Source organism: Acomys russatus, chromosome 19, assembly GCF_903995435.1.
Source record: "Acomys russatus chromosome 19, mAcoRus1.1, whole genome shotgun sequence".
Taxonomy (NCBI): domain Eukaryota; kingdom Metazoa; phylum Chordata; class Mammalia; order Rodentia; family Muridae; genus Acomys; species Acomys russatus.
The window spans coordinates 10,915,969-10,933,129 of NC_067155.1; the positions used below are offsets into that span (position 1 = coordinate 10,915,969).

The 17,161-nt window shown below is 45.6% G+C and overlaps 1 protein-coding gene and 1 pseudogene across 1 annotated transcript in view; both read left to right on the top strand.

Annotated features, from left to right (window-relative positions):
* Positions 1-255: 255 nt before the first annotated feature.
* LOC127203182 (vomeronasal type-2 receptor 26-like) lies at positions 256-6,925 on the top strand (annotated as a pseudogene).
* Positions 6,926-9,719: 2,794 nt separating this feature from the next.
* LOC127203183 (vomeronasal type-2 receptor 26-like) overlaps positions 9,720-17,161 on the top strand; it is a 13,829-nt gene continuing 6,387 nt past the window's right edge. Inside the window, 6 exon segments of the mRNA XM_051161980.1 lie at positions 9,720-9,928; positions 12,298-12,308; positions 12,311-12,520; positions 12,523-12,587; positions 15,098-15,293; positions 15,296-15,894. Coding sequence (XP_051017937.1) covers positions 9,720-9,928; positions 12,298-12,308; positions 12,311-12,520; positions 12,523-12,587; positions 15,098-15,293; positions 15,296-15,894 — 1,290 coding nt within the window.

The following is a 17,161-nucleotide window of genomic DNA, read 5'->3' on the forward strand; positions in this document are numbered from 1 at the left end:
GACACTGTTGTTCACTGTACCAGTTGCCCACCTCAAACTGCAGTGAAAGTTGCCTTCCAGGGTTAGCCAAGGTTTCCCGTACGGGAGCCCCCCCCAAATGCTGTTTTGATGCAGGTCCCTGCCCCGAGGTACACTTTGAAGACCAAAGGGTAAGGCACGAGGAGTGGAATCTGAGGGGTCAACGGGCCATGTGGAGCCTCCTTGTGTATTTCTCCATTGTGTTCTCATGTCTCCTGTGGGGGGAAGGGGACCACCATGAGCAAGTCTGCTTTGAGAACCGACATTGAACTGTGGCTTATTCGAGTTTCAGGGGATGCGTCCATGACACCTCCTGCAGGCTGGCTGGTGTCGGCCCGCTGGAAGGCATTGGCGCCACAGCAGTACTGAGAATTATATTGTGCTCCAACAGGCAGAGGCACAGGACAGTGGAGATTGGCCTGGTGTGGATTTTTGACTCTCAATGGCTACTCACCAGTGACCACTTCCTCCTATAGACTCCACTCCCAATCCATCCCGACCGCCACCAACTAGGGATCAAAAACCTTTCCCTATGTGAATCTATGGGGACCTTTTATTCTAACCCCCCACCCTCGTGCTGAGCGGTGCAGTCTGGTCTTCCTGTGGACTCAGGTGGAACACCATTGAGAAAGCTAGTCTTACATTGTTTTTATGGTAAGGCTTTATTGAGACAGAGAAGTGCCTAAACCCACCATTTTCACATCTATGAATTGTCCTCGTCACACACACTGCCACATCCCTTGTCCCCTGATGAAGACCGGGCCATTGTCATCACGAAAGGTGGTCCGGAATTTAGTCCTAGCATTACGGGAGATGCAGGCAGTCTTTGAATTGAAACTAACCTGGTCTACAGAATGAGGTTACACTTTGGGACTCTCTTGAAAATGAAAAAAAAAAAAAAAAAGAAAGATGGAAAGAAAGGAGAGAAACATAGATACCACAAGCTTCTCAGGTGCATATAAACACCCTGACTTCCTTGACACTGACACATTTTCAGTTGCTGTTTAAACCTCTGTAACTGGAGCCGACTGTGGGTGTTCTTTTTTTGGCCCTTCTTTATTTCTCTGTATGAAAGTGGTTCCACCGCATAGGTTGAGTGTGAACAGACCATTCCCCTTCCAGGCTGGTTGAATACCGTAGCTTATGTTTACCTGCTGAAAAGTTGAATGGAAATGTAAAGTCTAAGTTGCATGAGGCGTTGGTGTTGGTGAGGACTCATTGATTGCCAGCAGAGCCACTCCTCTGTGCGCTCTCATTACAAACCTGTGTGGTGTGTGTGTGTGTGTGTGGTTGGGTGTGTGTATTCTTTAGGTTTGTTGTTTGATTTGAGACATTTACAATGGCAGCCTCGGCTGGGATTAGGGCTAGTCTTTTGGCCATGAGACGGAACTGGTAGACTTCCACCATGCCTCTTTCCTCAATTGCTGAGATTAAGTATGTTCCAGCACACCAGCTCAACTCCCTTTTCTGTGTCTTGTCTCCCATCGCATGAAGCGATGTCTAAGTGCCCAAGGAGCATTAGAGCAGTACTCACGCCACACCAGAGACCGTGCCGCCAGGACAGAGATCTTCCTGGCCTTGAGGAACCTCTGGGATCCATACTGCTCTGGTGTCAATCTTCCTGTGTGGTATATGGCTGTCCTGAGTCTTGGAGTGTTTCTGAGCATCGGGACATACTGTTGTGAGGGCCAACAACAGAGCCTCTCAGCTACTACTCTGATCTTCTTTCCCTCTGGCCCTGTGTGCTTGCTGGTTCCAAGGCCGACCCCAGGGTCCCCCCTTGCCCCTCCGTCAGACCACCTTGCCGGTGTTCACGGTGGCTGTTTATCCTCTTTTTCTGGCCAAGACTGTCACAGTGGGTCCGGCCTTCCGGGTCAACAGTCCCGGGGCAGGATCGGGTATGCCTGAGCCCTTGTGATTCCTCCTCAGTGGTCCTAATTGCTTCCTTAATTCAGGTTGTCTTTGTGCGGTTTGTTGGCACCTCCCCCCCATTCCCCACACCGGTTATGGTTCGTAACCCCAAACTTGCCATCAGTGCCAGGAGGGTTCTGGCACCATTCTCTTCTGTGTTGCTTGGCTACCTTGGGTTCCTGGCAGGGGGGTACCTTCTCTTGTGGGGGCTTTTTTTTTTTCTGGACAGCCCTGCCAGATGTCTTCAATGAGGAAAGTATCTCACCTCTAGCATGCTGCCTGTTCTGCATGTCTGAAGCTTCCTGCCCCTGTGTACACAGTGCCAGGGCACGTCCACGTGCGGCTGTAGAGATCTTCTCCATTCCTGGCTTCCACTGCTGGCTTTGGGTTGGCATCTTTACCCCACGTGCTACATCCTTTGCTGCCGCCTGGAGAACGGAACACCTCTGCCTGCAAATCAAGGCCCCCAGGCACAGCAGTGTAGCATGTTAGACCCTCCAGCGAAGGTTTTTTGTTACTCTCCAGGTCCTCACCACAAACCTCATGGTCTCATCCGCAGCGGGGAATCACTAACTAACTGCATGGTTTTCGTCTCATGGTTTGTGCAGCTACACAGGTAAAAGACAGATGACGATCGTTGTGAGCTACGAGAGGAAACATTAATGGGATGTTTTTTTTCTTGTCTTATAAGTGAATATCCAAGAGAGTTACTGACTTAACATTAAACAGAATATGACAGGTTGACGAGGAGTTAGGAAGATGGCTCGATGTGGAAAATGTGGCTGATATAGAATTTGATACCTGAGACTCACATGTTGGCTGTGTCGAAATGGCATTCACCCAATGTCTCGACCTCTTGACCACAGGGCGCAACTCCAATGGAGGACTCCCAAAACATAACTGCCCCAGGTTTGAGAAGGGTCTCGATGAGGTAAAACGATGATGTCAGGTTGAGAGGTATATTATTGATTTTTTTTTTTTTTGGTTTTGACAGCGCTAGTTACTAGGAATTGAACTTTTCATGGAGGTCCTTCCCAGACTTACCATGTGATTAATTGTTATTTGTCCAATTATTGATTGCTCTACAAAAGTTTAAATAAAACTGTACAAAAATTCAGAATAACAATATGATATGGTTTCAGGAGATAATAAGCTTCCGATCATCATGTGATTTAGCAATCTTGTGTCTTAGATATTCTCTCAAGAAACTCAAATCATGTTTGTAAAGGACTGTAAATAAATCTCTTTATAGAAGCATAATTATATTACATATATATGAATGTATCTGTCAACCATGGTGATGTTGTTTTCGTTTTACTTAATGATTATTTTTCATTGTACCCCTTTTAAATTTATTTACAGTTTTTTCAATTAGTATTTCTACATTTCCGTTTATATTAGTACACATATATAACCTATCCTAGGGATATCCACGATGGCGGCGATGGCCCGTGTGGACTGTGCTTAGAAGCTCCATTAAACAATTCAGGGGAAATTGCAGACGAATTCTACCCAAGTAACACTGCAGGTCCCCTCACCAGCAGTAGGAGTGCTCCACGGTTCGAAGGCCCCCTGTGGTAGCAGGCCCCTGTGTGCCCTGCCACGGGAGGATAGCGGAAATTTTTCAGGACAGGAGAGGCGAGCACGTAGCAGTGGTGGTGGTGGTGACCGAAGGTTTGCAGCTCAGAGCCTCTGGCGGAGGCGATTGGTTTGTGGTCAGTGGAGGAGTTGCAGCTGGAGAGGGTAATCTGGCATTATTGGCTGTGCCGTGTGGTTTGGGCTCCTGTGTCGCAAGCTCAACTTGGCGCAGTGCTCGTGCTCTGAGACCCAAACTGGATTTGGTGTGCGTTTCGCCCAGGACCGAAGCTTTTCTCATGTGCAGTTCCACTGTGGCGGTACACCTTAATCAGCTCAGCGACAGTTCCACTGTTTAGGTACACAGGCTGAGCTCAGTGCCTTTGCGGCCCCTGAGGTCCAAAGCTCACTCAGCACACAGTTCCACCGCAGCAGGAGATGCTAGCTAGCTCATGGTTCTGCGCGGTGGACGAGATGCAAAAGCTCAGTCAGTGCCAAAGTTCTGCAGCTGCGACGCCGGCTCCGCTCCGCTCCAGTTCCCGCGTGGAGAATAGCTCAGCTCCGAGCGCAGTTCTCCTGCTTGACGGCAGGCTTGAGCTAGCTTGCATATTGCGCCCAGAGTCCCTAGCTGGACTTGGTGGGTGATTTGGCCCAGAGACTTAGCTGAACTTTGCTTTGCATCATGGCCCTGAGACTCTGGCTGGACTCTATGTGCCAGTTTGGCTTAGAGCCCGGGCTGAATCTCAGCAAGCAGTTTGGGTCCAGAGTCCTGGCTGAGCTTATTGTGCAATTCACCCTCTGGCTGCGCTCGGCTGCGATTTGGGGCCAGCGTCCCTAACTGTCGCTTGGTGGCCGATTGGGCCCAGAGCGGTCTAGCTGAGCTTGGCAGGCAGTTTGGCCCCAGAGAACCTAGCTGAGCTCAGGCGTGGGTGGGAGGCTGGGGTCCCTGGCTGGTCTGGCGGTCAGTCCCAGCCCTGCGACTCTGACTTGACTCAGTGAGAAGTTTGGGTCTGAGATTCTAACTGACTCCAGGGAGATCCGTGTGCAATTTGGCCCAGACCAAGTTGGACTCGCGCTAATTTGACTAAGAGTGTGGAATAGGCCTTGGTGAAACCCTTTGAGCCCAGAGACACAAACTGGACTCAGTGTGTGCGGTTTGGACCCTGTTGACACTAACTGGACTCGCAAGCAGTCTGGGTCTTGAAATGCTACCAGGAACCACAGAACGTAGGGAGCACCAAAGCTCAAAGAATAAGGAATTCCATGGAGCGAGGGGAGTAGTCGAGTGGCCATCAGGGGGGGGGGGGGGGGTGGGTTGGGGGGACCACGTCCACCTGACCTGCTTCAGGTCCCTGGAGAGCTCTGGTGCTACAAGGGGATCCAGAAGGTGTGGACATTTGGCCGACACAATTCCACATTCAGAGATGCCGAATGGATTGCAGGGGGGGGGCCCACAGTATGGGGGAGCTGAGGACACTAGCTGTGAGAGTCCCAAAATGACCAGGACCTAGCCTCCTGTATCCCAGACAGTGAAGCCTCAGCGCTTCCGGCCTAGGGAAATCATGAGAGAAACAAGGTGCTCTATCATCAGAACTCCCTCCACCAACTCGACAAGCTACCCAACAAAAATAGAGGGACAGCAAGTGTCTAGAGGACCGTGTTAAAAGGCATATGCAAAAAACCCAAAACAATTGGCGTCTTCCAGATTCATCTACCCCAAGAAAAGAAAACAACCCAGGAGAACTCAAACAAATAGAAATAAAAAAACTGACCTCCTCAAATCCTTAGTAAATGGAGATGTGTAATGGAGGCAACAACTAAAATCGTCATAGATGCAGAAAGAGAGAAGAAAGATGCAGCCAAATAGTGATATACATAAAAGAAGCAGTAGAGAGGCACTGGAAAGTTTCAGGAAACTACAAACACAACCACTGAAAAGAAATCCATAATCGTTCAAGTCTGAAGGCCTCTAAAGAAGCAATGGAAGAAACTCAGGACTATACAAACCAATCAGATTGAAAGAAACAAAAAAAATCAGTTCAAGATTCTGAAGATGAAATGGATTCAATAATAAACCCACGACGAAGAAAAAGGGGAATGCGAGATCAAGACGGAAGGCGAAGCAACACAGAGGTGAGCTTTTCTCACCGAATCCAAGAGATGAAGGACCGATCTCAGGTCTAGAAGATACAATCATAGATCTTGAAGCAAACATTAACGAAAATGCTAAATCTGGGAAAAATTGACAGAAAACATCCCAGAAATGAAGGACACTAAAAGAAGAAATCTGAAGATAATAGGCTTGAAGAATTGAAGATATTCAGACTCCAAGGCCAGAAACTATTCTCAACAAAATCATTTAGAAGTAAACTTCCCAATCTACAGAAATAGATGCCTAAAACACCACAAGAGGCTTACAGAACACCAAATCGAATTAGACCAGAAAGAAAAACGCCCACACATACTAATCACAAACACAAAATAACAGAAAAGAAAAAATATTTAACGCTGCAAGGGAAAAAGGCCAAAATAACATTTAATGCAAAAACCTATCAGAATTACACCTACTTCTCAGCAGAGAACCATAAAAGCCAGAGACGAAGGGCCTGGACAGAAGATCCTGCAAACCCTAAGAGGACCACCGGTGAGGGCCAACAACAGAGCTCTCAGCTACTTACTCCTGATCTCTCTTTCCCTCTGTGCCCTGTGTGCCTTGTCGTTCCTAGGCCGACCACTGTCACCACGTGCCTCTCCGTCAGACCACCTTTGCCGTGGTGTTCACGGTGGCTGTCTCCTCTGTTCTGGCCAAGACTGTCACAGTGGTCCTGGCCTTCAGGGTCACCAGGCCAGGGGGCAGGATCCGGGTATGCCTGAGCCCTGGTGCTTCCTCCTCAGTGGTCCTCATTGCTTCCTTAATTCAGGTTGTTCTTTGTGGGGTCTGGTTGGCCACCTCCCCACCCTTCCCACACAGGGATATGGTGTCGAGTCCCCAGCACATTGTCATCCAGTGCCAGGAGGGTTCTGGCACCACCTTCTTCTGTGTGCTTGGCTACTTGGGCTTCCTGGCAGGGGGTACCTTCTCTGTGGCTTTTCTGGCCAGGGCCCTGCCAGATGTCTTCAATGAGACGAAGTTCCTCACCTTCAGCATGCTGCTGTTCTGCATGTCTGGACAGCCTTCCTGCCCTGTACCACAGTGCCCAGGGCAAGTCCACTGTGGCTGTAGAAATTCTCCATCCTGGCTTCCACTGCTGGGCTTCTGGGTGGCATCTTCATCCCCAAGTGCTACATCATCTTGCTGAGGCCCGAGAAGAACACCCCTGCCTGGCAAGTTCAAGGCCATCAGGCACAGCAAGATAGGAAGGGTGCGGTGCTCCAGAGCAGGTGTCTTCCCTGGTCCACACCACAAAGCCTCATGACTTAGTGCTGGGCGCTGTCACCAGAACCTCATGCATGGTTCTGGCTCACTGCTTCTCTGTGGATGTAAAGTTACTTAAAGGACAGCTAAGATGAAAATGAGACACTGAGAACAAAACACTAATGACTGCTGTATTTAGAGTGGACATATAGATGGTCACTGACTGTTTTCTCCAGATGTATTGTGAAAAGTTATTGGAAGTGGATATAAAAGGCCCCAATATGGTAAAAGTTATTGCAAGTGGGTATAGAAGCCCCATATATGCTAAGAGTTATTGGAAGTGTGTATAGAAGGCCCCATATATGCTATAAGTTATTGGGAGTGGGTAGAGAAGACCCCATATATGCTAAAATTTATTGCAAGGGGGCAATGAAGACACATATATGATAAATGTTATTGCAAGTGGGCAAAGAAGGCCCCAAATAGGAAAGGAGCTTCATAAACACCAACAGCGCCAACAAATCTCGGCCATTCCGGGCAGGGTGACTGATACACCAACCAAGGACAGGCATGGATAGGACCTAAGTACCATGCCCAGGTGTAGGCAATAGGTAGCTCAGTATCAATGTAGGTCACCTAATAAGGATGCCAGGACTGTCTCTCGCGTATTACCGATCTGTCTTTTTTGTTTGATAGGAGCAGAACTGGGGATTGAACCTTTCACTGAGAGTTCCTTCACAGACTTACCATGTGACTTAGCAATCTCAGTCTTAGACTTATTTCCAAGAAAAATAAACCATGTCTGTTAAAGACTGTAAATAAATCTTTGTAGAAGCATTATTTATATACTGAAGTTGAAATACTTTTTATGTTATGCAGTTGATGAATCTTTGCTGTGGATTAGACAATTACTAATATATCATTCATCAATATGAAAAAATATAAGAATAACTAGAATACTGTGTCATGTATGACTATGCCTTGAGAATTTTATACTGAGTTGTAGAATCCAGACAAAGAAAATCATATATCTTATATTCCATTTTATGCAATACCCTCAAGAAGTGAACCCATAGAGAAATATATTAGACTGCTAATTTCCTGAATTTGTCGGGGAGAGATTAGAGGTGAGGAGTGAAGTGTAATTGGTGCAGTCCTTCTTTCTGGTGTGAGAAGTTCTAAAATGCTAGCTGGGACTAGAGAGATGGCTCCGTGTTAAAGAATACTTACAGCTCTTCCAGAGGACCTCCGTTGCGTTGCCCTGAACCACTATGTGAGCGCAGCTCACAGCAATGTAATTTTTAACTAACGCGAAACCACCACCTCTGGCCTCTGTTGTGCACCATGCCACTCATATTGCTTAAACCACTTCCCACAGGTATCTAAGAGTTAAAAGTACTTCATTACTAGTTATAAAGAAAACAAATATACTAGATTGTCATCTTTTTTATTCATTCATTTGGGCAGTCTACCTGGCTTCCTACTTGAGCACTCCTCCCTGTTTCCTGCCCTCCTGAGTGCTGGGATCTATGTGCTGCTCCCACATATGGAAAATTGTATAGTGGACATGGATGAATTGTACACTATGTGAATTACTGCCTCAATAAAAACTAGTATGAAATGAATTGTCAATGTATTACATAACGTTCCTTAATATTCTTCTATCTGAGAAAAGGCCAAACAATTTAAAGTGAATTCTAAATAAGTGTAGTGTGGTATACGAGTGACTGGAATTATTCTGACGTATTCTATCTCCCTGCAGTTTTATGTTTATGATTCATACATTGGTGTGTTTGTGTGTGTTCCCTCCGTGTCTGTGTCTGTGTCTTTGGACATGGACATGCCACAGCACATATTGGAGGTCAGAGGGAAGGTTCCAGAAGTCAGTTCTCGTCTCAAGTCATGGACGTGAGGATGAGTTGGGGTCTTTTTGCATAGCGGGATTATGTTATGAAATTATACTTATCATTTGGAATAACAAAGTCTGGAATTTGCCTTCTTATATAAATACTCTACTGTGTATTATGAACTAGGTGTGTGTGTGTGTTGGATGCAATAGCTTCTATGTGGAGTCAGGGGACAACTTTGTGGAGTTTTTTCTCTTCCTCTGTGCTTGAATGTGTTCATGATATCAAACACAGGTCGTCAAGCTTGTGTATCAAATGAATCTACCTGGAGAGCCATCCTGCCAGGCTTGGCATTTGTTCTCCAATACAGATAAAAATCTCAGTAGCCTGGAAGAATAGGGCATGACTCCAGGATGACAGGGGCATTGGTTGTTTTCTGCAGTTTGGTTTTTGTATGTCCAAAACTCCATCATAAAACATTTCAGAATCTTTTCTAAGGAACTGCAACGACCGCTAAGAACATGGGCTGGTGGATCAAACTATGCAAGAACGTGGGCAGGACAGTGCAGGGCTGTAGTGATTGACCTACATGCTAAAAATATTTTACTTTCAGCTACTGGACATGTTGCTCCCTGTCCCCACCTGGGGCCACTCTACAGATCAGTGCCTTGAGCACCCTGGGCACAGCTGCTCCTTCCCTTGCAGGCCCCTTAGGAGACAGCCGTGCCCATTGTCGCTCTTCCTATAGTCGCAGGTGATGGCAAGATCTGTATCCCTGGATGCAGACAGGCTAAGAACCCTCAGGAGAAGGGATAAAACTTAATGGCTCTGGGGTTTTGTGGCCACCCAGTCCACCACCTTCTCTACACAGCCTGTGGACCCTAGATTTCCCAGTGTGGCCTTAATCTCAGGGACTTGATCAATGGCTATATCCCACATAAAAGCCCAGTTCACTGCTTGCCACTGCCCCATATGGGGCTGTCCTGCCCTTGGCAGTGTGGCTTTCAGCAGGCATGTGGCTGCGTGCCCTCCTTTCTATTCTCTTTGTCTGTGTCTCTGGGTCTGCCCTTCCTGGACCGAGAGCCTGGCTGTTGCCAAGGCAGATCCCTCACTTTGACCGTCCCGGAGATGTCATGGTGGGGGGCAGTTTCTCCATCTTTCACTTCTCTAATGGTACTATGTGTGATTTCAGTGCCCCACCGGCCACGCTGCAGGCTTCAAGGTAAGTCCTTGTTGTGGGGCAGGAATCTCTGAAAGCCAGAAGCAGCTTTAAAAGTTGTGTGAAGCCTTGGAGAAGGACTGATTCTCAGAATCCCAGCTGGATGGCCACCCCCATTCTCTGTGTAGAAAGGTAGTAGCTCTGTAGCTCTCCTTTTACACTGTCTCTCTCCCTCTATCTTTCTTATTTGTACAATAGGCTTCTCCTGCACTGGCTGTAGTGTGTGTGCTCCTCAGCTCAGTGGATTCTTGAGTTTTTGTGTGTGCTTGCTACTCAAAAGGACGTCTAGGCAGGTGTGTGTGCTGAATGCCTAAATGTGTAATTAGTACGTTGTTCGTCAGTCCTCAGGCCCCATGGTTCTTCTCTAGGGTATTTCTTTTGCTCTTATTTGTTATGAGTTTCATGTTGCCTCAGGTTTCTAGGTAATAGGTGCTGACCTTGAAGTTCTGATCTTCCTTCCTCCACCTTCTAGGTCCTGTGACTATAGCCATGTACTTCCACAGTTGGCTTATGAGGCTCATAGTCCATGAACTGAGCCACAGCTAAAAGCTTCCTTTGCTCATTCTTGTCCCAGATTTTTAACTACTGTTCCACAGAGTAGTTCCCAACTCAGCCTTATGATTTGTATTATTATTTTTAAAGTCTTAATATCCTTCCTTTTTTAAATTGTTGCTGTGGCTGAGCATGGCCTTTCCCCACCATAAGGAAATACACCCATGCACAACATAGACAAAAGACACACAGACACAGACACAGAGAGACACACACAGACACAGACATACATAGAAACACACACACATACACACACACAGACACACAGCTCGACACAGACACACAGGCACACATCCCCACACACAGACATACACAGAAACACACTGACACAGACACACATGTGCACACACACACACACACACACACACACACACACACACAGAGACACAGACATACCTCCCACAAGCACACAGACACACGCACACATACTCATCCCACACTAAGCATATTCGACGAAGATACCAGAGGTCAACATCTGGCTGACATATGCGTGCATGCCCATACACACGTAAAAGAAGCTCAAGGTCATTCTCAGCTCTCTAGTGAGTTGGAGGTTAGATTAGCTGATGTGGAATCTTTTCCTCATCTAAAGTCAAATGTACTCTCAGCATTAACACATTTAACATTTAATTGAAGCATACAACTTCAGTTGGGTATGGTGGCATGTGCCTTGTATGTGCCTTGAGTCCCAGGGAGGCAGGTGGATATCTGTGCATTCCAGGCTAGGTAGCAATACAGAGAGAAGTCTTGTCCCACTATACATGTATATGTCTTTACTCCGCTGTATGCATCCCATACGCACCCCTTTCACATTCATTGCCTTTCTTTAATTATTGTTGCTGCACAAATGTGCCAATATATATATGAAAAATGTCTCAATGTGATGTGTTGCACAGTCTTGGTGTTGCCTGTACGCATATGCCTTACAATTTATTAGATTTGCTCTTGGAGAATTTTATATGTTCATATAGTGCATTTAATTTATTCTCATTCTCCTACCTCTGTTATTTTCCTTCCATACGTTTCATTTCCCATTCCTCTCTGCAGGTTGATTTCTGAAATTGATGCCTCTTGGTTTTGTACCCATTGATATAAATGAGGGTCATATGTGTGACTTCTAGTTTGGACCTGTCCATGGGAGCTTGGTCAGTTCAATATGTGAGTGCATAGAGAGAAAATGACAGCCTTTCCACCCGCCAAATACATCAGTTGCCAAAAGTTCAGCAGGGAGGAGCAGTGTCCCACGTGGAATTGCCCCACTCATGATTGGCTGTTGAAGGCTTAGGCTTGTGCAGTCCCAGTGCAGGCAGCTGAGCTGCTGTGAGATCATGTGTGCAGTGTCTCAGTCATATCTGAAGACCATATTTCAAATTCCTTCCCTCTATCTTCTGGACCTTCTGAAATCAATGTTAGGTACAAATATTTGTATCCAACCAACCTTTTCAATCGATTATTTTCCTTCTTTCCTTGAGACAAGGTCTCCTGTGTAGCTCTGGCTGCCTGGAACTAGCTATGTAGACGATGCTCTGGTCTCTGACTCACAGAGCCTCTGTCTCTTGACAGCTGACAATAAACATGTGTGCCATCAAACCCAGCTTATGCACTAGATCTCCAAATATTGCTGCTGTCTAGAAACTATTCCCTTTGATTACCTTCTGCACATCCCCTGTGGACTCCCTTGGACTCTTCTGCTCTCTGCTCCTATGTATATCTCTACACAAGTATCTATGGAGAAGTGTGTTTATACTTGAGTCACAATGTTTATTCTTGTTGCATTTACCCCATAATGAGTGATAAATGTGGTCTTCTCTTTCCCTCAGTGTCTCCAACTGGGCTACAGGGTGGCCCAGAGTTTCGTGTTTGCCATTGAGGAGATTAATAGGAGTGCTCACTTGTTGCCCAATGTGACCCTGGGCTTCTCCATTCGAAACTCTGGGGACTCAGTGCATGGAGCCCTCCATGAGACGATGGGCTTTCTCACAGGGCAGGAGGAGCCCATCCCCAACTACAGGTGCCAGCATGGCTCTCCTCAGGCTGCTTTGGTTGGGACACACGGTCATCACTGTCTGTGTCCATGGCCAGACTTCTGGGACTGTACAAGTTTCCTCAGGTGAGTTGCTCATAGCCTTATTCCTTCATGAGTGCAGTGCCATCCCTTAATGATGATGTGAAATTGATGGTGATGGTCACAGTAGTGAGGAGCTTCACTGTGGTGTCAGGTTCCCTGAAATGTTCTCCATTTCCAACCTGGTTCTCTTCTTCATGTCTGCATAGTTTAGAGAGAACTATAGTCCCCCTGCATTGACAAGGAAACAGGATAATATAAAATTCAAATCTATATTTCTAAAAATTTACTTATTTTTATCTTATATATGAATCTTTTGTGTACACACACACACAGACACACACACACACACGTTTTTACGAAGTATCTATTGAAATCAGAAAAAGATATTGGAGCTGCAGTTACTGATGTGTTTTATTTGCTATGTGTGTGCTGCAAATTGAACTCAGGATCTCTAAAATAGTAGCAAATATCCACTGTCTTGGCCCATGAGTTTTGCTATGCAGTAGGGAATCACACAAATATGTCTAGCTTCAGGTCCAGGAAAGCCTCTTCTGGCCTCCTCCCACACCTGTGGCACAAAGTCACAAAGAAATATACACACATATGAGTTTGCTGTATGCAGTCTTCATGGAGCTGAGGTGACAGGTTTAAAGGGGTCACCAAATTGTTACATATGTACGTGGATCTGAGCTCCTATACTCATGGTTTTGGTGCAAGTGCTTTTAGCCTTGAGGCGTCTCTCTTTCTTCTCACATTTAGGTATATTTAAAGCAGTAGAAAATCCATATTTCTACTCTGTACATAATGACACAGCCAAAGCCAATCTTCATTTTTGTTTTAAAAGTGTGTGTGTGTGTGTGTGTGTGTGTGTGTGTGTGTGTGTGTATTGAAGCAGGGTTTCTCCATGTAACCCAGGCTGCCCTAGAACTCTTGATCCTTTATCCTCAGATTCCTGAGTGCTGTGCACTATCATGCCCAGAACAAAACTTGATGTTTATAAACTATGTCAAGAATTTTTCTTTTTCATCTTGTAGGGCTGCAAGGGAAGCCTTAGTTAAATTTGAATTCCAGGGTGTGGAAAGATGACTCAGAGGTAAAGAGAACTGGCTGCTTCTTGCAGAGGACAGAAGATGGATTCCCACCACACATGGGAAGTCTCACCATCATCTTAAACAACATTTTCATCAATGGGACTTCCTCTTTTGTCCTCCAAGGGCAGCTGACATAAATGTAGTGCACAGTCATACATGCAGGCAAAACACTTATACATGGAAAATAACAAAAATTTGAGTCAAAGAGAAACAGTCATTTTTAGTCTAAGTTTGTCCCAATAAATCTATTAAAATATAATTTGTTTTCAATTAGTCATGTGTGTTTCATGGGACAAACTTATACTTAACATATCATTGTTTGTCTACAATCCAAACATAACTGAATATCTTCTATTTTATTGCCCCTTCTGGTAGGACCACCTGTATGAGACAGTCAGCTGTATCCCTCCCTATGAATGAAGTAGATGCTAGGCCTTTGTGTAAAGACAGAATAACCTGCAATACCTTGTGGTGTCTGGAGAAGTTTTGTACTAATGCCCTGAGGCAGAGTAGCCACATCCTGTGTTGCTAAATCCAAAATAATGTCAACAGCAACAACAAACTCTCACAGACATAGGACCCCACTTTTCACATCTTTAAAAACTCACTTTTTTTCCCTGAGAGGATGATACCATCTATTCCTGGACAAATTGAGAAATCCGACTCCCATTTCTCTCAGACAAGGGAAATCACACAATTGTGGTTTGATAAGAGCCCATAGCTTATTGGTTCTAACTAAGGACAGCAAGATGGTTTCTTATGTAAAGATTCTTCATACCAAGCTTGATGAGTTCAGTTTGGGCTTCTGGAACCGAAATGATGGAAGAAAACCAGCCCTCTCAATTTATCCTCTTTCCTCTACATGTGCATCATCACAGACGGGACAGATGGATGGACAGAAAGACAGACACACCCGTGTCCACACTTACACATGAAATATCTAAAGCACAACCTCACATCGCTGTGCAAAACAAGAGTCAGACTAAGCCTAGCTGCAGTGCAGGAAGAAATATGAGGGGCAGGGCGCTGGGCAGGACCTGAGAAGGGAATAGGGAAAGCTATGCCACAGGACTGTCTGGGATGATCACTAGTGAGGGGGTGTACAGATGCTTGGCAGATCCAGCAGACTTCTCAAAATGTGATATCAAGTCTTTTATCAAAATTACCTTTAGATTTTAATATACATTTATATATGTGTGTATGTCTTTGTGAGCCTGTGCCACAGGTGTGGGAGGAAGTCAGAAGAGGCCTTCCTGGACTTGAAGCTAGAGGCATTTATCTGATTCCCATCACATGATGTTGGTGTTGGGAATCAAATATGGATCCCCTAGTAGAACTAGAAGGTTTCTGATTGGCTGGCCTACCATTCCCTCCCTCCTTCCTATAATCCAATTAGACCATTAGATTTCACTTAGTGCTGGCTGTCACCTACTGTCATGTTCCCTGGCTCTTCCTTGACAGATCAGTTACTCATCTTCACTGCCCAGCCTGAGTGACAAGATCCAGTTCCCATCCTTCCTTAGGACGCTGACTAGTGACCTTATATCCTCCCGTGCAGTTACCCAGCTGATAATTCACTTCCAGTGGTCCTGGGTGATCGTTCTGGCCAATGATGATGAGTTTGGGCAGCAGGCCAGCTCTCTGGCCACTGAGGTGCTGAGCCAGCTGGTGTGTGCATTGAGTTCCACCTCTATGTCCCTTCTGACCGGTCCTCGGGGAAGATTGAAGAGACTGTCCAGAAGATGCAGAAATGCACCGCCAAGGTTGTTCTGGTTTTCTTAAGCAACTCGAATTTTGAGTTCATCCTGTACGGCTTATTGGGTGTAAATGTCTCAGGCCAGGTGTGGGTCAGCAAGGGCACTCTGCATATGGCTCTCGCTCTGACCATTCCAGGTGTTTCCCGTGTCTTGCATGGCACATTTGGCCTTCTGTATCACAGCAGCAGGGCAATTGGCTTCCCTGAGTTCCTTGCTCAGCTGCGCCCTAGCCAGACCCCTGAAGACATGTTTATAAAGAAGTTCTGGGAGTTCACCTTTGATTGTTCATGGCCTCAGCAGAACAGCACAGTGACAGAGGGAGTTCATTTCTGCTCCGGGAATGAGAGTCTGAAACACAAGCAGTATCCTTTCCAAGAAGTGAGTAAAATTGATGCTGCCTACACAGCTGTCTACAGCATTGCCCATGTCCTGCATGATTTGTTATCCTGCGGGCATCAGAACGGGAAATGTACAGACTCCCAGGACTTCCATCCCTGGCAGGTGAGAGAAGACATGAGCAGATGTGTGGATGATTCAGTGATAGCCAAGACACAAGATGTGTGTTTTTACTAAGCTACAGTGCTGTAGCCGACTGTCTACTACAGCCGTGCCATCTCATCCTTGTTACTGAGATGGATCTGAGAAGCAGCATTGGACATGTGGTCCATGCTTGCCTATGATCTCAGATGAGTCTATTTCCTGTCGTGTTGGTTGACATAGCAAATTCAGGTTGTTTGTAAAATTAATCTTTCAGGGAACAACAAATATTTTTTAATGTCCCCAATTTGAGCTTTCATAAATAGAGGATAATTATTATTATACACATGCTGCAAATTCAAATTTCAAGGAGACATTTTGGTGCATGAGTGTGGACACATGTGTGTAGTCATCCTGGCCCAGATGGGTTGGGTGTACACACATGTCTAAGGTCTGAGGATGATGTGAAAAATTACCTTGCAATCACTCTTCTACCTTATTTTTGGGGCACGGCCTCTCACTCTAACCATAGAACTTGTTTATGTGACTAATCTTCCTAGTCAGCTTGCTCTGGTCATCTTCTGTCTCCATGTGATGAGGATGTAATTACCAAAGTCTTCCTCATAGACCTGACATTTAGGTGGTTTCTAGATATTTGAAATGCTAACCTCAAGCTTGTATGGCATGGTCTTTACTCAATGAGCCAATATTCTAGTCTGTAGTTATTTTTATATTTTAAAACCTTAGTTGATGACTTCACATATCTATGTAATACATTTTGGTAATTTTGCTCTATTTGTCTATCTGTCTATCTATCTATCTATCTATCTATCTATCTATCTATCTATCTATTCATCAATCTACATCTATCTTCAATCTTCACCAATGAACTCCAGGAAGCAGACCCAGAAGCCTCTTGGAATCACATTGCTCATTATTGAGATAAAGTGAGGGTGGTGGCTAAGAGTGGGATACGCTTTCATAACCATCATTCAGCTTCTCTGAGTCTGTACTGTGTGCCTGGTGAAGATGCATATGGTTTGAACTGATTGACCAGTTATAGTTCTTGGCATTTTGGCTGAGTTTGCCAGATTACGTTTTATAGTAGGCTGGGCTTGGTGACTCATGTTTGTCACCTTAGCACATAGGAGGTTGGCTTCACAGAATCCCAAGTTCAAGGTCAACTTATAGTACAAAGCAAGAACCTGTCTAAAGATAAGCACCTGTGAGGGTGGTGGTGATGTCTGTTTGTGGCCTATGATGAAGATATAAAGTAGATGAAAGAGTGAGG